General features: G+C 34.2%; 1 protein-coding gene across 2 annotated transcripts in view; it reads right to left on the reverse strand.

Annotated features, from left to right (window-relative positions):
- The window catches only part of LOC150106864 (tRNA (guanine(10)-N(2))-methyltransferase TRMT11), a 203618-nt gene that overhangs the window by 7047 nt on the left and 175285 nt on the right, over nt 1-21286 (reverse strand). The window contains exons 11-12 of one of the 2 annotated variants that reach the window (XM_090392773.1): nt 15776-15907; nt 5685-5805 (exon numbers count right to left, since the gene is read on the reverse strand). In XM_090392773.1, the coding sequence (XP_090248899.1) occupies nt 5685-5805; nt 15776-15907 (253 nt within the window). The remainder of the gene's footprint in view (nt 1-5684; nt 5806-15775; nt 15908-21286) is intronic. The other variant, XM_090392774.1, reaches the window with a different exon arrangement.

Below are 21286 nucleotides of genomic sequence, written 5' to 3' on the forward strand. Positions count from 1 at the left end.
GTAGGCATTTTCAATATGCTTTCTTCTTAACCAGTATTTTCTCTTTAACTTGAGCATCACAAAATTTGGATTTATCTATCCTTGTAAACAATTTCATCACATGATTTCCTGGCTGAATCAACCACTGTTGTTTTCTTTAGGTTTGGTTCTTGTTTTCACTTATTCATTTTTTTAAAATAATATTTATATATTTAAATCTATGGTTCACCTCTTCAATGATTCTTTTCAAAACTTCCTTACATATTTTTCTTTCCAATATGACATTCACTTTTATCTAGCTCAAAACTAAATTGTGACAGCTTCCTACTTCAATTCCCTTGTGCACATTTTTATATTAATGGATATCATATGTTAATAGTGTCAGCTTTGTTCTTTTTTCCAGATTTTCCCAAAATATTTCCATACATCTTGTATTCATTTTCTATTCTGATGTTTACATTTGAAACAAGGACTAGCTAATTCTTCATCAACTGCTTTCTCCAATGACTTAAAAAATTCCTCCAATGGGATCAAACATACAAATAAGTCTCATTGTTAATGTCCCATTTTGAAAATTGGCCACATTATTCTATTTGAAATTGCCTGCTGTTGAAGAAGTTTATCTTCATGTTTTGCATTCAATCTAAACTGCTTCTTCCTTTTCTGATCACTATTGCTTGAATCTAACCTTAGCTTTCTTTGTCTCATTAACACCAATTATGTCGGAATGGTAATTCTTCTGCTAATTCCACTTCTTTTCCAATGCTACTTCTTATGTCATTGGTAACTATTTTTAATTCTGCTAATATTGAGTTTGTTCCAGTAGCTGACTTGTTTAAATGGGAAATGCCCCAGCCTGCATGACATTTCATCATGTTGTATCTTTATTTATTTTTGGTTTAAGCCCATATAGAATACAATTTGGTCAGCTAAGTCCCAAAACCAGTCTATCCTCATTCATTCAGTATTGGCAGATGCCTATTAATGGGATGCAAGAGGAGAGGACTGAACATTAAGTCAAATGTCTTAGTTGGTTTTCCACATTCTTAAGGGCTATGTGGATGCTTCATCCAGGTTACCTAGCTTTGACTTTAATGCAGTTTAATTAAAAAAGTAAAATCACAGGAAAATAACTTCAGCAAACAAAGATAATAGGAAAGTGGTGAATAAATGAATAATAGCATCATTATTTAGAGTATTCTGCCATGGTTATACATTCCATTTGGTTCAAAATACCACACAAGGACCAGATAAAATTTGAGTTGGATGAAATGAAGGTATTAAAGATATTGTATCTTGATGAAAATTAGTATCCATGTGGGCCCCCTTGAGGATACATATCAGAAATTGATGGATCACAGTGAACACAAACATCCATGCCCATGACGGGATTCAAACCCGCAGCCTCTTGGCTGGAGAGCAGACATGCTAACCACTCGGCCAACCAGGCCAGCGCTCACTCTTATTTTTCATCTACATGGATCACATTTATGAAAGAAATGTAACATTAAGCCTGATATCAAAATTAGCTCTATATTTTATGCAGATAACATCATACTCCTACACAAATCTGCAGAATTAACTAAACTGAATAATTGCCATAACAAATTTGGCATAAAAAACATCAACTGCATTTTCAATTAAATTACAGAAGTAAACTATTTAGGTACAATTTTTAGCAAAGATGCCAAATTAAATATGGAAATAAACAAGAATAAGTAAAGCTGGTATTGTGGGTAGCTAGCTGAATGAATTTAAATGAACCAAAAGACTACTTACAGTTTCAAAAAGTAGTATTCAAACTCGGTATTAATTTATGGATCAAAAATCACATTTCATCAAAGATTAGTGACCACAGATATGAGAGTTGTGAGAAAAATTAGCGAAGCAGACAGAAAGCATCAATGGCAGAATCAGATTAAAAATGAAGATTTCAGGAAGAAACTTTTCAGCATAGCTAGCATTCAAGAATGCTCCCCCAAGATCTTATACAATGCTATTCCACATCTTGCCAATGTGCTACTGATCATTTCATTATACCAAAATGTTTAAAAAGGTTAGAAAAACAAGTTTGTTTGATATGAGGATATCCAGACTAAGATTTAGGTGAATAGATGTAATCAGAAGTGTCCCAAAAGATAGAAATATAACGATGATATTGGTGTGCTGACAAGATAAACGTGGAAAATCATTGACAGAATATTAGTAATAATGATGAACTTATCTGTATAGCATAGTTTCCTGTATATCACTTGAGGATATACACATCAGGATTTTAATAATAATGAAAATCAAAGCTGTATAACTGAGAGGAGATCTCCACATAGCCTTTAAAGGAATGCGGAGAACCAACCAGGGCTTCTGACCTAATGTCCAATCCTCACCTTCTCATGGTGCACCCTGTCGGGTATCTATCTGGATACTGAATGAACAAGGACAGGCTGGCAATTTGGGATTTAGCCGACCAAATTATATTCTTATTGGCTTAAACCAATATACAACATGATAGTACAAGATGACAAAATTTCATGCCGGCTGGGGCGTTGCCCAGTTACACAAGGCTCCGGTTGTTTTTGCCAGGGAACCAGGGCGAACAGCAAAAAGTCAGCAACTGGAACAAACCTGAAAGCACACCCCCAACTCAACATCACCAGAGTTAAAGATCAGTACTATCAATATAAGAAGCCTGAATGGCAAAGAAATGGAGCTAGATGAGGAATTAGATAAGTACGAGATCGACATAATAGGGGGGGTGACTGAAACAAAAAAGACAAAAACAGGTGAAATCTTCCTGAGCAATAAATACAAAATGTTACATTCAGGAAATCACAATCAAGGAAAAGAAGGAGTAGCCATAGTATTTAACACAAAATACGAGGCTAATCTTCTTGAATGGCAGGCAATCTCAAGTAAAGTGATGTGGGCTAATATCAGAATGGGGAATTGGACAATGAGACTTATTTGTGTCTATGGTCCCACAGAAAGTTTTACTAAGGTAGAAGTGGAGGAATTTTTTGATGCTTTAGAAAACGCAGCTGACACAACGAAAAAGGAAAAGTTGGTCCTTGTTGGGGATCTAAATAGCAGAGTAGGAAATGATTGTCAGACATTCAAAAATATTTTGGGAAAATTTGGAGAAAAGAGTAAAGCTAATAATAATGGCAAATACTTTTTGGATTTCTGCTCAGGACATGGACTGGTTATTACTAACACCATGTTCCAACATAAAAATGTGCACAAATTCACATGGAGAGAAGAGGAAGGGAATAAAAAAAGTCTCATTGACTATGTTACTGTTGATATTGATGTTCTGTCCCTGGTGCAGGACACCAGAGTGTACAGAGGATTTGAAATTGGAAGCGATCACTATTTAGTCTTGAGCAGAATAAAATTGAATTTCATATTGAAAAGAATAACATGTAAGAATGTTTTAAAGCAAATAAAAGTTGAGCAGCTCTCAGATGTGAACTGTAGACTAAAATACACAAAGATTATTGAAGAAAAAATGAAAGAGTTTGAGAAAAGGAACCAAACCTTGGAGATTCAGTGGCAACCCTTGAAGAAAACTCTGATTGATTCAGCCAGAGAGGAATGTGGTGAGGTTGTCTGGAAGGATAGAAAAATCAGAACTCCATGGTGGACTCAGGAAGTAGAGAGGGTGAAGGAAAAGAAGAAAGCATATCAAAAGTTCCTGGCAAATAAGTCCACTTGTGCTCTGAGAGAATACTGAGACAAATGTAAGAAAGCAAAACACTGTGTGAAACTGGCTAAACAAAAGTCATGGGAGGGCTTTGACAAGAACCTAGAAAATAAATATCAGGAAGGTGGCAAAATATTCTGGACGTTGTTGAAGAAGCTTAGGAATGGAGGAAAGAGTGATGTAAAAGGAGTTAGAGATGATAAAGGTGACATGAAAATTGGAGAAAAAGATATCCTTGAAGTATGAGGTAATTACTTAGAAAAATTGCTAAATGAAACAATCAATGACAGCACAATGCTAAAAAACACTGATCAGGCATAGAATCAGGAATACACATCCTTACTTGATGTAGAAAAAGCCATCAAAAGCCTGAAATGTGGAAAGACAGCTGGAGTATATGATATTCGACCAGAAATGCTGAATTATGGTGGTATAAAAGTCTTACAGCGGCTGCACTGCATAGTTCAAAAGGTCAGACATCGGGAATTCGTCCCTGGACAGAGGGACGAATTCCGATGATTGGAGTAGAGCTCTCATAGTACCCATATATAAAAAGGGAAATAAAACTGAATTGAGAATTACAGCGGTATTTCCCTACTGAGTGTTCCTGGCAAGATTTATGCAAGTATACTTGAGAAACGGTTGAGAAGAATTGTGGAAGAAAAGCTTGGTGAAGAACAGGCTGGATTCAGGCCAAATAGAGGCCATCAGGATCAGATCTTCACTTTACGACAAAGTTGAGACAGCATGGGAATATAACAAAGATCTGTATTTAAGTTTTGTAGATCTGGAAAAGGCATATGACAAGGTGCCCAGAGAGAAGCTATTCAATACACTACAGTTATATAGTGTTAATGGGAAATTATACCAAGTAATACTTGATCTTTATTTGAGTTGTAAGTTAGCAGTTAGAATTGAAGGAAGTACAGGAAGATGGTTTAATGTTAAATCCGGTGTGAGACAAGGATGTACATTATCGCTTCTGTTATTATCTATATGGATCACATTATGAAGAAAAGTGGTATTAAACATGATATCAGAATTGGAGATGTTAATGTCAGCTCTTTGCTTTATGAAAACGATGTTATACTTCTAAATAAATCCGCTACAAGTTTTCAAGATTCCCTGACTAAATTGAATAACTGTTGTAATAGATATGGTATGAAGGTCAGCAATAAAAAGCCAAAGACAATGAAAATAGGCAGAATCGTTGAAAATGTCAACTGCATTGTGAACGGAGAACTTGTGGAACAAGTAAACATTTCAGCTACTTAAACACGATTTTTAGTGAAGATGGTAAATTAAATATGGAAATAGACAACAGAATCAACAAAGCTGGTATGGTAGGAAGTCAATTGAATTCATATGGAATAAGAGAGAAATTGGTCGGAACACTAAATTAGCTGTACACAAGACAGTGTTCAAACCATTTTTAACTTATGGATCTGAGAGCTGGGTCAGAAGTAAAACACTTAACCAAAGACTAGAGACCACAGATATGAGAGTCCTGAGAAAGATTAGAGGCATGAACAGATGGCATCAATGGCAATATCATATTAAAAATGAGGATATTAGGAAAGAACTTGTCAGCATCCAGGAATGGATTAGCAGAGCTAATCTCAGGTGGTATGGTCACTTAAATAGAATTGGCAAGGAAATATTAGCAAAACAAGTGTTCTCTGCCAGGTAGCATGTGGTGAATGAATTCAAGGGGAGATGTGATAGAATGTGCAGATTATGAAGATTGAATATGACGTAGATTTAGTTTTGTTTAGTTTTTTTGTTAAAATTATATATCTTGGCAGCTCATGTATCCTGAAGGATGTACAGGATACTATTACAGTTCTATACAATTAGGTAATGATGTGAGTTTATGTTGTACTGTCATTAGTATCCTGCAGGGCCCCTTGAGAGTACATATCAGAAATTGATGGATCACAGTGAATAACAATGTGCACATACAAACACAATTTCAGTTGAGTGCAAACTTTTATCTTTACTATACCTGTGGCTCTTTTACTTTTTCCATAGTAACAAGATACCGAGAGGAATGCTTTTTTAGAGACTGTTCACAATAACTCAGAAGTTTCAGACATGGATGAGTAGGTATACTACTTTCATTAAAGCTGTAATAAAAAAAATTCAAGAGTAGTTAGTAAATACAATATGAAATCACATCTTTACACTAAGGATTCTCTAAATATTCTCTAAAATGTAATAATTTGAAATTACCATAAGAGATTAGCACAGGATCTACATTATTTTGTATAAATTCAGTGTTGACTAACCTGTAGCCTAAAGACAATGTGCAGCCATCTGAAACTTTCAATGTAGAATATGAGATAATTTCAATTATGAATTAAAGTTAGCTCATGTCAATTAAAAGTACCGTGATGTTTTTAAAAGTTAAAAAATTCAGCTGATTTTTGCCTTTATCAGTGTTCTACCTATTGGAAATTAGCTTAAGTTTCTGAATGGACTAATTCTGAATGCAGAACTTGTTTTCTCTAGATATATCGTCCTTGAGAACCCCCACTCCCACGTATGATTAAAATTATCAAGTAACTGAATTGTAGCAACCATCAATTTGGTTCTTAATGGTATTTAGATGGCCTAATTGGCCAAGTCGTTAGCATACATGCTCTCCAATCAACAGACCATGGGTTTGAATTCCACTGTGGGCATGGATGCTTGTGATTATCTTTAGGTAGGAGATCACTTTTGTCACTGGTGTGAGACCACACTGCACTTATTGGAGGCCTGAAGTGGCTTGTAAAAGTTCCATGTTTGGTCTCTTACTGGACTATGTAAGTTGATAAAAGTCGACATAAACTGATAAAAATGAGAAGGAAAAAAAAAAAAAAATCCTTAACTCACCTACAGTACAACTATGCTACAGTTTTTCTTGTATAATGACACCTGTGGAGTATCCATAACTAGAGAATAATATACAGGGTGTTCGGGATAAATTTGACATATTTATAATTAATTATATTTTTCCGTAAGTTACATGTATTAACACACACTTCTCTTCATTTAAAAGTTTGGACCCTTCTTCATTCATATACAAGATGTCAGAAAGGATGGATAGCTGGAACCCACCTGAATCATGGAAGAGAATAACTTGTATCATGATGATTCGTGCCCACCATCAAAATAAGGATATTACGACTGCTGCCCAATGCTCCCTGAATACAGTAAAAACAATCAGGCATGAACTAGAGACTTGCAATGGTGACTACGAGGATGTAGCAAGAAGAAAGATCCCTAGCAGACGATCTGATTGCGTTCGTACAGCAGAATTCCTCGCAAATCTGCAGGAACAGGTGTTGAAGAACCCATGCATTGGAATTCGGGCTTTGTTCGTGGAGTTGCTAACTGTAGTCAAGCCCTGGATAACAAGGGTAGCCAATGGTAGGCCGTATGTATGGCAGCAGGATTCGGCCCCTTGCCACACCTCTGGGAAAAGTCAAAAATGGTTGTCTGAAAATTTCTACGACTTCACCAGTCCAAATGTTTGGCCTCCAAACTCCCCAGACCTTAACCCCATGGATTATTTTGTATGGGGCGCAGTTGAAAAAGACACCAATCGCACTTCCAGTAATACAAAAGCCCAGTTAATGGATAAAATTAAAACAGTTTTTGCGGCCCTTCCCAGGGAGACTGTAGCATCAGCTTGTTCGAGGTTCCGAAGCAGAATTGAAGCTGTGATCGATGCTAATGGTGGTTATTTTGAGTAAATCTTGTTGATAGTATTGTAATTAACTCTGCCTGTAATGTTTTTTTGTCAATTCATTAAATTTAATAGATACAAAGAAGATTTTCTTTTTCCTTACGAAACTGTCAAATTTATCCCGAACACCCTGTATGCCAGTAATTTTAAATTTTATTAAGTAAATATTTCGTCTTATACATCAAAACACACCCTCAGTACAATTATCAAACAACAAGAGGAATCCTTCTAGGTATACATTCATGCATTAATGGATTAAAACTATTGCACGAAATTAAAATTAATTAAATTAAATTAAAAAATATAAGAGGTAAATTTATTTAATACAATTGAGGATAACACTTTCCCAAACTTTTGGGATAGTGAGGCAGTTGTTATGATTGAGATTAGGTCTATGAAGTAGGGCTTTAGCACTTTCTGTACATAAACGTTCATATTTATATATGGATCTATGGAGCAGCTTAGTGCTTTGCTACTGGATCCTGTGGTTAGCATTTTCGATTCCATGTTGTGCAAGGCCAGATTTGTGAGGTTTGATAAGATGGATGTGGTCTTGATGTTCAGAGAGAGAGAGAGAGAGATAAGTTTATTTACAGATCTTCCTGTTTGTCCATAGTAAAACAAGTTACACAAACATAGTACAGTGATATCTCGCTAATCCGAACCTCTTTAGTCTGAACCCTCCAGTAATCTGAACTGTGGTTTGAAAGAAAAAAAAGTTTTATTTATTACGCATTAATATTTTATTTAATAATTATTATTTTAAATGTTTTTATTTTATTATTATTACAGTACAGTATTTTTTTCATACTGTCGATTGTACGGTTATACTGTAGACCTACCTATTTTGATTTATTGTGTGTTCACGTTTGCTTTTTTATACTGTACAGTACATATCGTATTGTCGGCACGTATCACCGCTGTCCTTAATGAACTGATTACTCACCAGTATTGCACAGTGTTTACGTTCCTTCAACAACAACAACAACTTAGCCTAAAGCCTGGTTGTATATAATGCTCAGTTTTTTTTTGGTTATTGCAATGAAAGTTGTCTGAGCTGTCGTTTATTGTTTTTTGTTTTCGTAAGTTTTCAGTGAATGATTATCGATTGTTTTAGTAAGTGATTTTATTTTTCAGATAAATTTTAAAGTGGCAGTTTTATTGTTTATTAACTTCATTTTTTATTTTACTCTTTTTAACACTAAAATTTATTTCGTTAAAATGGCTACCGGGTCGAAGCCTAACAAAAGAAAACACGTAACATTATCATTGTCGGATAAGTGTAAAATAATTCAGTGTCTGGAAAAGTGTGAAGCAGCCATACAACTTGCTACTAAATACAATGTCGGCAAATCTACAATCAGTGACATAAAAAAACAAAACAAAGATAGAATTTTAACTTATGTTTCAACCACAGAAGAAGGACCAAGCAAGAAACAAGTGATTTTTCTTTACTTGATTCTGCTGTTTACATGTGGTTTTCAAGAAAGAAGTTGTCATACTCTCACCTCCGGAGACATTTTAAAGCAGAAAGCTAAGCATTTCCATTCACAAATTTACCCGGTTCAAAAATTCAAAGCAAGTGATGGTTGGCTAGAAAAATGTAAGACACGCCACTGTATTTGGTATCTATCAATATCAGGGCAAAACATCTAGTGACTTTTCCATGGTAGAACTATTCCAAAAAGCTGTTTTAGAAAAAAGTCTTGAATTAAATTTAACCAATGATCAAATTTATAATGCGGACGAAAGTGGTCTTTGTTGGAGGTCATTACCAGAGAAAACTCTAGTTCACAGAAATGAAGCCTCAGCACCCAGTCGAAAAATGTCCAAAGAGCGTGTCACGATAATGCCTTGTGCAAACACCTCAGGAAAACCTAAATTAAAGTTACTTATGATTGGAAAATCAAGAAACCCAAGACCATTTAAGAACTGCTGCCTTCTGGTTTTGTATCGAAGTCAACATAAAGGATGGATGAATATCGAACTTTTTTCAAACTGGTTTCACAACGATTTCGTACCGTCTGTTAAAACTTATTTAAAATCACAGAATTTGAAACAGAAAGCACTTTTATTATTAGATAACTGTCCTGGACATCATCCGGCAGATGAATTGATTATTAAGGATGGAAATTTTACGGTTATGTTTTGGCCTCCAAACTGTACTCCATTGTTGCAACCAATGGATCAGAACATAATACAATCCATTAAATTAAAATAGCGTAAAGACCTGCTTTTAAATGAAATTTCCCAAAATTATGACGTTACCACATCGATAAAAAATATAAATTTGAAGGATGTAGCATTCTCAGTTGCTGCTGTTTGGGAAGCCATCGAACCTGAAGCAATGCGAGCATCGTGGAAAAAACTGTGGCCTTATAGAATTTACTAAGATAACTACGGTGATACACAAAATGAGGAAATTTAAAACATGCATAATTTAGTTAAAAATATAAATCCAGATGTTCATATTTCACCAACAGATGTTGCGGAATGGATTACAGGTAGAACCTAAAGTGAATTCGAAATCAAACCAGATGATGAAATTATAAACATGACATTACAGAATGAATTAGAAGACGATGATGACGATGAAGAACTCAAAGAAAAAAAAAAGTAAAACATGAAGAGGCAGTTGATAGTTTTAATGTGTGTATAGAATGGGCTGGCTAAGCAGAATGATATGCAATTCCACAAAATTTTATTGCTAATGCAGCTCCGAGAAGAAGCATTCGAAAAAAGTTTAGCTTCCAAGAAGCAAAAGAAAATCAGTGACTTTTTTTACAAAGAAATAAAAAAAACTTTTTGTGTTATTTTGTGAAACTTTTTTGTGTTCTGTACAAGAAAGTGATATTTTTTACGCAAATTAAATTATATACTGAACTATGCAATTTTATTAAATCAGAATCCTCAACAGTACAGTACATACAAACTAAATTTTTACGTTACAGTACAGTAGCTTTTTTTCTATTAGTTACTTCATTTATTTACAGAATTAAATTGATGTATCATTAGAATCTGATTATTTTTGTCTTAAACACTAGTTATTGATGTCTCTCGGGGGTAAATTCTCTAATCCGAACGAGCACAATTTTAATTAGTTCGGATTAGCGAGATACCACTGTACTTTGGATAATCCAGGTAGTATCATTGGTTCTCACCAATGTGTCTTCTGGAGAAGGTAAGTTATGAATTTGATGGATTTATAGGTAGCAATGAGTTGATATTTTTTCATAATTTTTGCCATACATTTAGAGATGCCTTTAATATATGGTATAGAAGTCCTGTAGGCTGCTTCTTGTCTGAGTTGCTTTATAAAAGAGTGGTTAATTATTTTTTATGTTATTATTGAGTTGGAATTAAAAATTGGAAATTGTCAAAGAAACAGCCTTACTAAATGGATATAATCCAATAATAATTCAAAAAAATAATCAACCACTCTCCTATAAAGCAACCCAGACAAGAAGAAGCCCAGGACTCCTATACCATATATTAAAGGCATCTCTGAATGTGTGGCAATAATTATGCCACAGTAATTTTAAATAATAATTATTATTATTTTAAATAATAATTATATATATAATTAAATAATTATTTAATTATATAAATAATAATTAAATATATCTCTCTCCCTGAACATCAAGACCCCATCCATCTTATCAAACCTCAAATCTGGCCTTGCACAACATGGAATCGAAAATGCTAACCACAGGATCCAATGGCAAAACAATAAGCTACTACATAGATCCATATATACCGCTCAAAACAATTAGGGGATATTTTGGTTTTCTTGTAAATTATAAAGTTATAAAAATAATTTACAAATGTAACACAATTTGTAATAAATATCGATTATTTAAACAATATCTCATCAATTAACACCCTATTCATAAGTAAGAAATATTTATTCATGTATAAGTACCCAATAGTTATAATTATTTGCAGAAATTTATAATTATCTTACAGAAACAAAAATATCCCCTAATTGTTTTGAGCAGAGTATAAATATGAATGTCTATATACAGAAAATGCTGAAGTCCTACTTCATAGCCCTAATCTCAATCATAATGACTGCCTTGCTATCTCAAGTATTGTCCTCAATTGTATTAAATAAATTTATCTCTTATATATTTTAATTTAATCTAATTAAGTTAATTTCAGCCCAATAGTTTTAATCCATTAATGCATGAATGTATACCTAGAGGGATTCCAATTTAAGACATGCACTACTCTTTTCTAATTCAATTCCTATTATTGTTCAATAATTATACTGATGATGTCTTATGATATATAAGATGAAATATTTAATAAAATTTAAAATTTATTTTACTGTTGCATACATGTTATTCTCTAGTTTTAAACATACTGTAAGTTTGCAATTAACCTTTCATGTTTGGGAACCACATAATAAAAATTTGCAACATCGCATGCTTTCAAACTCTGTAATTAAATCTAATCTTTTGCATTTTTTCTCCATGGTGTAGGGTTGAGGTTGTTAAACTTTTTAAAACAATATACCTAAGATGTCCATGATACACCACAAAATTTAACTGCTAAATCACAACTTATTATTTAACATATAATGGTTATCTCTTTTGTCATAGGTTTTGTGAAGAAATTAATGCTCTGGTGAGAAAGTAAGAATACAGTCATTTACCAAAAGAGATTAGTTATAAGTGTGATTTAGAGTTGTGGGGAAATAGGACATTATTTAAGCTTTATGAGTAATGAAATTTATGCTATAAATTTATTCATCATCATCAAATTCCTGACATGTACCCTCAAAGGGTGTACAGGATATGATCTACTACATGAAAAATTTACATCAATAATAACTTCCTATCTACAATTTTCCTCCAAATCAGTCTGTTACTTGCCAAGAGTCCAACATTATCAAATCTTATATTTCTATCGTCTAAGGCACTTTGTACCCTATCAATCCACTGATATCTTGGTCTTCCTCTTGTTTCGCTAATCTTTCCTCGCCCATTCTATTTAAGTGACCATACCATCTGAGATTAGCTCTGCTAATCTATTCCTGGATGCTGACAATGTCAAGTTCTTTCCTAATATCCTCGTTTTTAATATGATATTGCCATTGATGCCATCTGTTCAATCCTCTAATCTTTCTCAGGACTCTCATATCTACAGTCCCTACTCTTTGGTCAAGTGTTGTACTTCTGACCCAGCTCTCAGATCCATAAGTTAAAACTGGTTTGAACACTGCCTTGTATACAGCTAATTTAGTGTTCTGACTAATTTCTCTTTTATTCCATATGAATTTATTCAACTGACTTCCTACCATACCAGCTTTGTTGATTCTGTGTCTATTTCAACATTTAATTTACCATCTTCAATAAAAATCTTGTCTAAGTAGCTGAAATGTTTTACTTGTTCCACAGGTTCCCACTTCACAACACAGTTGACATTTTCAACCATTCTACCTATTTTCATTGTCTTTGTCTTTTTAATACTGACCTTCATACCATATCTATTACAACAGTCATTCAATTTAGTCAGGGAATCTTGCAAACTTGTAGCAGATTTATTTAGAAGTATAACATCGTCCACATAAAGCAAAGAGCTGACATTAACATCTACAATTCTGATATCCTGATTAATACCACTTTTCTTCATAATGTGATCCATATAGATAATGAATAACAGAGTGGATAATGTACATCCTTGTTTCACACCAGATTTAATATTAAACCATCTTCCTGTACTTCCTTCAATTCTAACAGCTGACTTGGAAATCAAATAAAGACTAAGTATTGCTTGATATAATGCTCCATTGACACCATATAACTGTAGCATATTGAATAGCTTCTCTCTTGGCACCTTGTCATATGCCTTTTCCAGATTGACATAACTTAAATACAGATCTTTGTTATATTCCCATGCTTTCTCAACTATTTGTCATAAAGTGAAGATCTGATCCTGACATCCTCTATTTGACTTGAATCTAGCTTGTTCTTCACCAAGTTTTTCTTCCACAATTTTTCTCAACCATTTCTCAAGTATACTTGCATAGATCTTGCCAGGAACACCCAGTAGGGAAATACCTCTGTAATTCTCACATTCAGTTTTATTTCCCTCTTTATATATGGGTACTATGAGAGCTCTACTCCAATCATCAGGAATTCATCCCTCTGTCCAGGATTTCTGAACTATGCAGTGCAGCCACTGTAAGACTTTTATACCACTACACTTCAGTATTTCTGGTTGAATATCATCTACTCCTGCTGCCTTTCCATATTTCAAGCCTTTGATGGCTTTTTCTACTTCAAGTATGGATATGTATTCCTGACTGTATGCCTGTTGAGTGTTTTTTTACCACTGTGCTATCACTGCTTGTTTTATTTAGCAATTTTTTGAAGTAATTAGTCCATACTTCAAGGATATCTTTTTCTCCCATTTTCATGTCACCTTGATCATCTCTAACTCCTTTTACAACACTCTTTCCTCCATTTCTAAGCTTCTTCAACAACCTCCAGAATATCTTACCACCTTCTTGATATTTATTTTCTATGTTCTTGCCAAAGTCCTCCCATGACTTTTGTTAGCTAGTTTTACTAAGTGTTTAGCTTTCTTGCATTTGTCTCTGTATTCTCTAAGACACAAGCTGGCTTATTTGCCAGGAACTTTTGATATGCTTTCTTCTTTTCCTTCACTGCCTCTTTAACGTCCTGTGTCCACCATGGAGTTCTGATTTTTCTATCTTTGCAGACTACCTCACCACATGCCTCTCTGGCTGAATCAATCAGAGTTTTCTTCAAGGGTTGCCACTGAATCTCCAAGGTTTGGTTCCTGTTCTCAAACTCTTTCATTTTTTCTTCAATAATCTTTGTGTATTTTAGTCTACAGTTCACATCTGAGAGCTGCTCAACTTTTATTTGCTTTAAAACTTTCTTATATGTTATTCTTTTCAATATAACATTCAATTTTATCCTGCTCAAGAGTAAATAGTGATCACTTCAAATTTCAAATCCTCTGTACACTCTGGTGTCCTGCACAAGGGAGAAAACATCACTATCGACAATAACATAGTCAAAGAGACTTTTCTTATTCTTTGCCTCTTCTCTTCATGTGAATTTGTGCACATTTTTATGTTGGAACATGGTGTTAGTAATAACCAGTCCATGTCCGGAGCAGAAATCTAACAGATATTTGCCATTATTATTAGCTTTGCTCTTTTCTCCAAATTTTCCCAAAATATTTTTTGTCTCTCACAATCATTTCCTACTCTGCTATTTAGATCCCCAACAAGGACCAACTTTTCCTTTTTCATTGTGTCAGTTGCTTTTTTTAAAGCCTCAAAAAATTCCTCCACTTCTACCTTAGTAAAACTTTCTGTGGGACCATAGATACAAATAAGTCTCATTGTCCAATTCCCCATTCTGATATTAGCCCACATCACTTTACTTGAGATTGCCTGCCATTCAAGATTAGCCTCGTATTTTGTGTTGAATACTATGGCTACTCCTTCTTTTCCTTGATTGTCATTTCCTGAATATAACATTTTGTACTTATAGCTCAGAAAGATCTCACCAGTTTTTGTCTTTTTTGTTTCAGTCACCCCTATTATGTCGATAGGGGTGACTTATCTAACTGGTACTTATCTAATTCTTCAGCTAGCTCCATTTCTTTGCCATTCAGGCTTCTTATGTTGATAATGCCAATCTTTAACTCTGGTAATGTTGAGTTTGGATGTGCTTTCAGATTTGTTCCAGTAGCTGACTTTTCGCTGTTCGCCCTGGTTTCCTGGTGAAAACAACGGGGGCCTTGTGTAACTGGGCAACGCTCCAGCCGGCATGAAATTTTGTTATGTTGTACCATCATTTTGTATATTGGTTTAAGCCAATAAGAATGGTCTGCTAAATCCCAAATTGCCAGCCCATCCTAGTTTATTCAGTATCCAGGTAGATACCCAACAGGGTGCACCACGAGAAGGTGAGGATTGGACATTAGGTCAGAAGCCCTTATAGGTTCTCCGCATTCCTTTAAAGGCTATGTGGAGGTCTCCTCTCAGTTATACAGCTTTGACCCTTAAGCACCCCTATAAATTTATTTTATGGCATAATTTATGCCATAAAATAACTTCTTAAGAATTACAAGCTATCTTAATATAAAGGAAGGTTACTCTTCAAAGAAAGAACAGGAATGAAGAAGAAAATGAACTGCAAACAGATAGCAGTTAGATGATGAATATCTAACAGGTTTAGAAGAAAGTTAAACAATTTCTCACAATTAAGTTTTTTTTTTTTAAATGCAGATATTGACACACACACACACACACACGCACGCACGCACGCACGCACGCACCATAGTGATTCATTATTCTAAATAAAATCTATGCTTACTCTTCTTTATATACAGGCAACCAATATACAATTCGTCCACCTAATTTCAAGTATTCAGAACAGAAGTTGAGTAGATCACAAATCATGTCTTGTAAATTGTAATTTATCTTGGATGGAATATGGCCTTGAACACTGCAATATAATGTAATTTGTGAAAAAGACACTATTTTCACTTAAACAACAGATGCAATAGTTTCTGTTTTGATATTTTATGCAGTAGCACAGAACAATTAAATATGGTTACTAATTCAAATTCAATCTGTTTAGCCAAAACTACAGTTCACACAATGCAGTACTTTTAGGTTCAGATATATAGTATATATAATAAATAAGTTTAAAAATTGGCTTTAACAAATTGCTCAAGCATACAGCTGGCTGTGTGCCATACAGATTACTATTATATATGAAGTTTTACTCTAAATAGAAACGTAAGCTTTTATATTTTAGATTCATTAAGATTTTAACATATGTAGTACAATATCATATGATTTATTTTTCTACAGCATTCACACCAAATGGAAACCTTTTTGAAATATGGTAAGTAATAAAATTAAACTTGCCAAGAAATTAATTTAATTAAATATCATTAAATTCTTCCTGAACACCACTTGAGGATACACAGCAGGAATTGATGATGATGAGAAATTATATTGTTTAATCCTTTATCCAAATGTAAGCATAGATAGCATGTGAAGTCTCTTCATAACTAGGCTAATAGAGACAGATGCCTTCACATCAATTGCCTTAGCATCTGATAATACAAAGCCCACATCCTTTCAGACATGGATGCTATGCATTACTTAGATCAGTTTTGATCTTCACTAAGATCTTATCAGTAGGAGGTAGAAGAGATAAAGAGTGAATTAATGCAGTAATCATATATTTCACATATATAAGGAGGAAAAAAGGTGTCGTCGTCATCATCATCATCCCATAGTCCACAAAGGACCATAGAATAGATATTAGGAAATGCTCCTTACAGAAATCTTCCACATAGTCCTTGATTGACACTTTGCTATCAGCTCTGTAAGTAGAGCACTAGTCCAACTTTTTATAACGTCAATCTAGTTTATTCTACTTCTGTCACTTTTTCAAGTTCCTGAAATAGTTCTTTCAGGAACCTGCAGTAGCAGACCATTTGATCTGCTGATATAACCAAGCCACATAAGATTGTTTCCTTTGAATCTTAGTTATGATGTTATTTCTTGGACAGGTGAAAGAACTGGTTCTTTGTCTTACTTCAAAATTTGCAATGAGATCAGTGGATGGTATCTTCAGGAGTCATCTATAGCACTTCATTTCAAATGCCAACAACCTCTTTTCATCTTCTTTTAGGATTGTTTCCAAGTAGTTTCACTTCTGTATAGAAGTACTGAATTAAATAGTATGTCAACAAGGTGCAATGTGTTGGTAATTGTAAGCTCGTTATTTGTCAATAATGGTTTCAGATTTTTGGAATGGTGTTGTTACTTCTTGTTATTTCGTTTATTCCATAATGTTCCAGAATTTTCTAAATGGCATACAAAAATATTTTTGGAAAATTTGGAGAAAAGAGCAAAGCTAATAATAATGGCAAAAACCTGTTGGATTTCTGCTCAGGACATGGACTGGTTATTACTAACACCATGTTAAAACATAAAAATGTGACACAAATTCACATAGTTGAACATCACTATCAACTATGTTATTGTTGATAGTGATGTTTTCTTCCTGGTGCAGGACACCAGAGTGTACAGAGGATTTGAAATTGGAAGTGATCACTATTTAGTCTTGAGCAGGATAAAATTGAATTTTATATTGAAAAGAATAACACGTAAGAAAGTTTTAAAGCGAATAAAAGTGTAGCAGCTCTCAGATGTGAACTGTAGACTAAAATACACAAAGATTATTGAAGAAAAAAATAAAAGAGTTTGAGAACAGTAAATAAACTTGGAGTTCAGTGGCAAGCCTTGAAGAAAACCATGATTGATTCTGCCAGAGAGGCATGTGGTGAGGTTGTCTGCAAGGATAGAAAAATCAGAACTCCATAGTGGACACAGGAAGTTAAAGAGGCAGTGAAGGAAAAGAAGAAAGCATTTCAAAAATTCCTGGCAAATAAGCCAGCTTGTGTCTTAGAGAATACAGAGACAAATGTAAGAAAGCTAAACACTGTGTAAAACTAACTAAACAAAAGTCATGGGAAGACTTTGAACAGAGAAAATAAATACCAAGAAGGTGGCAAGATATTCTGGAGGTTGTTGAAGAAGCTTAGTAATGAAGGAAAGAGTGCTATAAAAGGAATTAGAGATGATAAAGGTTACATGAAAATTGGAGAAAAAAGATATCCTTGAAGTATGGAGTAATTACTTCAAAAAATTGCTAAATGAAACAATCAATGATAGCACAATGGTAAAAAAACACTGATCAGGCATAGAATCAGGAATACATATCCTTACTTGAAGTAGAAAAAGCCATCAAAAGCCTGAAATGTGGAAAGACAGCTGGAGTAGATGATATTCGACCAGAAATGCTGAATTATGGTGGTATAAAAGTCTTACTTTGGCTGCACTGCATAGTTCACAAGTCCTGGACAGAAGGAAGAATTCCTGATGATTGGAGTAGAGCTCTAATAGTACCCACATATAAGAAGGGAAATAAAAGTGAATATGAGAATGACAGAGACATTTCATTACTGAGTGTTCCTGTTAAGATATATGCAAGTATAGTTGAGAAACAGTTGAGAAGAATTGTGGAAGAAAAGCTTGGTGAAGAACAAGCTGGATTCAGGCCAAACACAGGCTCTCAGGATCAGATCTTCACTTTATGACAAATAGTGGAGAAATCATGGGAATATAACAAAGATCTGTATTTAATTGTCGATCTGGAAAAGGCATATGACAAGGTGCCAAGAGAGAAGCTTTTCAATACGCTACAGTTATATGGTGTCAATGGGACATTATATCAAGCAGTACTTTGTCTTTATTTGAGTTGCAAGTCAGCAGTTAGAATTGAAGGAAGTACATGAAGATGGTTTAATGTTAAATCTGGTGTGAGACAAGGATGTACATTATCCCCTCTGTTATTCATTATCTATATGGATCACATTATGAGGAAAAGTGGTATTAATCAGGATATCAGAACTGGAGATGTTAATGTCAGCTCTTTGCTTTATGTGGACGATGTTATACTTCTAAATAAATCCGCTACAAGTTTTCAAGAGTCCCTGACTAAATTGAATAACCGTTGTAATAGATATGGTATGAAGGCGAGTATTAAAAAGACAAAGACAATGAAAATAGGTAGAATTATTGAAAATGTCAACTGTGTTGTGAACAGGGAACCTGTGAAACAAGTAAAACATTTCAGCTACTTAGGCACAATTTTTAGTGAAGATGGTAAATTAAATATGGAAATAGACAACAGAATCAATAAAGCTGGTATGATAGAAAGTCAATTGAAGAAATTCATATGGAATAAGAGAGAAATTAATCGGAACACTAAATTAGCTGTATACAAGACAGTGTTCAAACCAGTTTTAACTTATGGATCTGAGAGCTGGGTCAGAAGTAAAACACTTGACCAAAGACTAGAGACCGCAGATATGAGAGTCCTGAGAAAGATTAGAGGCATGAACAGATGGCATCAATGGTAATATCATATTAAAAACGAGGATATTAGGAAAGAACTTGACATTATCAGCATTCAGGATAGATTAGCAGAGCTAATCTAAGGTGGTATGGTCACTTAAACAGAATGGGCGAGGAAAGATTAGCGAAAGAAGTGTTCTCTGCTAGGTTGGCAGGAAAATGATCCAGAGGAAGACCAAGATATCGATGGATTGATAGGGTACAAAGTGCCTTAGACGATAGAAATATAAGATCTGATAATGTTGGAGTCTTGACAAGTAACAGACTGATTTGGAGGAAAATTGTAGATAGGAAGTTAGTAATGATGCAAATTTTTCATGTAGTACTATCATATGCTGTACACGACTTGAGGATAAATGACAGGAATTTGATGATGATGATTTTCCAAAGAGCATGCATCATGCCAAATAGAATCAAAGGCTTTCTGCAGGTCAATAAAATTATAGCACATTACTTTATTATGTTCTACATATTTTTCTCCAATGATATGGAGTGTAAATATATGGTCAACTGTACTTCCATTCTTTCTAAATCCAGCCTTTAAGCCTGAAAAACTGAATTCCATTTTTGCTTCAATATGCAAGAGTAAAATGTTCAAAAATATTTTGCTTGGGTGGCTGATGAGGCTAATTGTTCCAAAATTATTGCACTTTTTGCAGTTTCCTTTTTTTGGAATGGGAATAAGGATAATTGTGCACCAATCTTTTGTGGAGTGTGCACTAGCAATTGGTTCTTTGCCTTGTTTAAGTAGTTCTGTTGAATATTATCAATTCTTCCTGCTTTTTTTTTTCCTTTCTGATTTTGTTCTTAAGATGACTCTTTCTACCTCTAAGTGCAGGATAATCACTGTTGTCTGTTATCATTCCATCTAAATTTTGTTGGTTCAAGCTATCATCATAGCTTGGACCTAGATCAGAGACAGTTGTAGAAAGTTTTTCCACTTTGTTAGAAATTGAATTAAACTTACCATGAAATTTTATTCTTGTTTAATCTTTTATTCAAGTGTAAGCAAATATAGTTTGTGTGTGAAGTATCTTCACAAGTAGGCTATGTGTATATATGGTGGTGGTGGTGGTGGTGGTGGTGTGGTGGGGAATCTGGAAAGTTCTTATAAACACCGAGAACAAAATGATATTAAAACAGCTGACATAACCATAAGAAAGAACATACTAGTAGCAGAGTTGTGAAGGTAACTTATGTTCTTATGTCCTTGCATGTTCTTTCTTGTGGTTATATCACAAGAAAGCACATGGTTTAATACAATTTTTGTTCTAGGTGTTTATCAGAACTTTCCAGACCCCCATCATAGAGGCTGATAACTTCACATCGACTTGCCTAGTTGTGACAATCCCTCACATGCAAATCCTGCTCTATAGACCAAACAGGAAATTTTTTTTCAAGCTAATTCAGGCCTTTCCCTAATAAGCAAGATATTGGTCACACATCAGGAGATGAAATTCATTTCCATCTAAATGAAAATCATAAACATCCATGCCTGGAGTAGTGGGATTTGAACATGCAGTCTGCTGGGTGAAAAGTGGATATTTTAACAGTGAGCCAACTAGACTGGCTGAATATGTTAGAATGATGTTATTTATAACTATTATAATTATTTTAAAGGAACAGCAACAACTTACTTTTAAAAAAATTTTATCTTCCTTTCAGAGCCCAATGTGCTGTTCTGGTCTCATTCCCTCTTTTCCTTGGTTGTCCCTGACTTCTATGTAGTCTTGAAATATCCATTCTTTCAATATATTCAACCTACTTCTTTTGGTATTCATATACTTTGCCCAATACTGAGTTTATTTTTAGTTTTTTACATATTTCTTCTTTTTTTGCTCCAGAAAGTATAGCCTGCTATCCTTCGTAGGAATCTCATTTCTTT

This window comes from Typopeltis vanoorti, chromosome 5 (genome assembly GCF_054136105.1).
Source record: "Typopeltis vanoorti isolate ZY-2024b chromosome 5, IOZ_Tvanoo_1.0, whole genome shotgun sequence".
NCBI classification, from domain to species: Eukaryota; Metazoa; Arthropoda; class Arachnida; order Uropygi; family Thelyphonidae; genus Typopeltis; species Typopeltis vanoorti.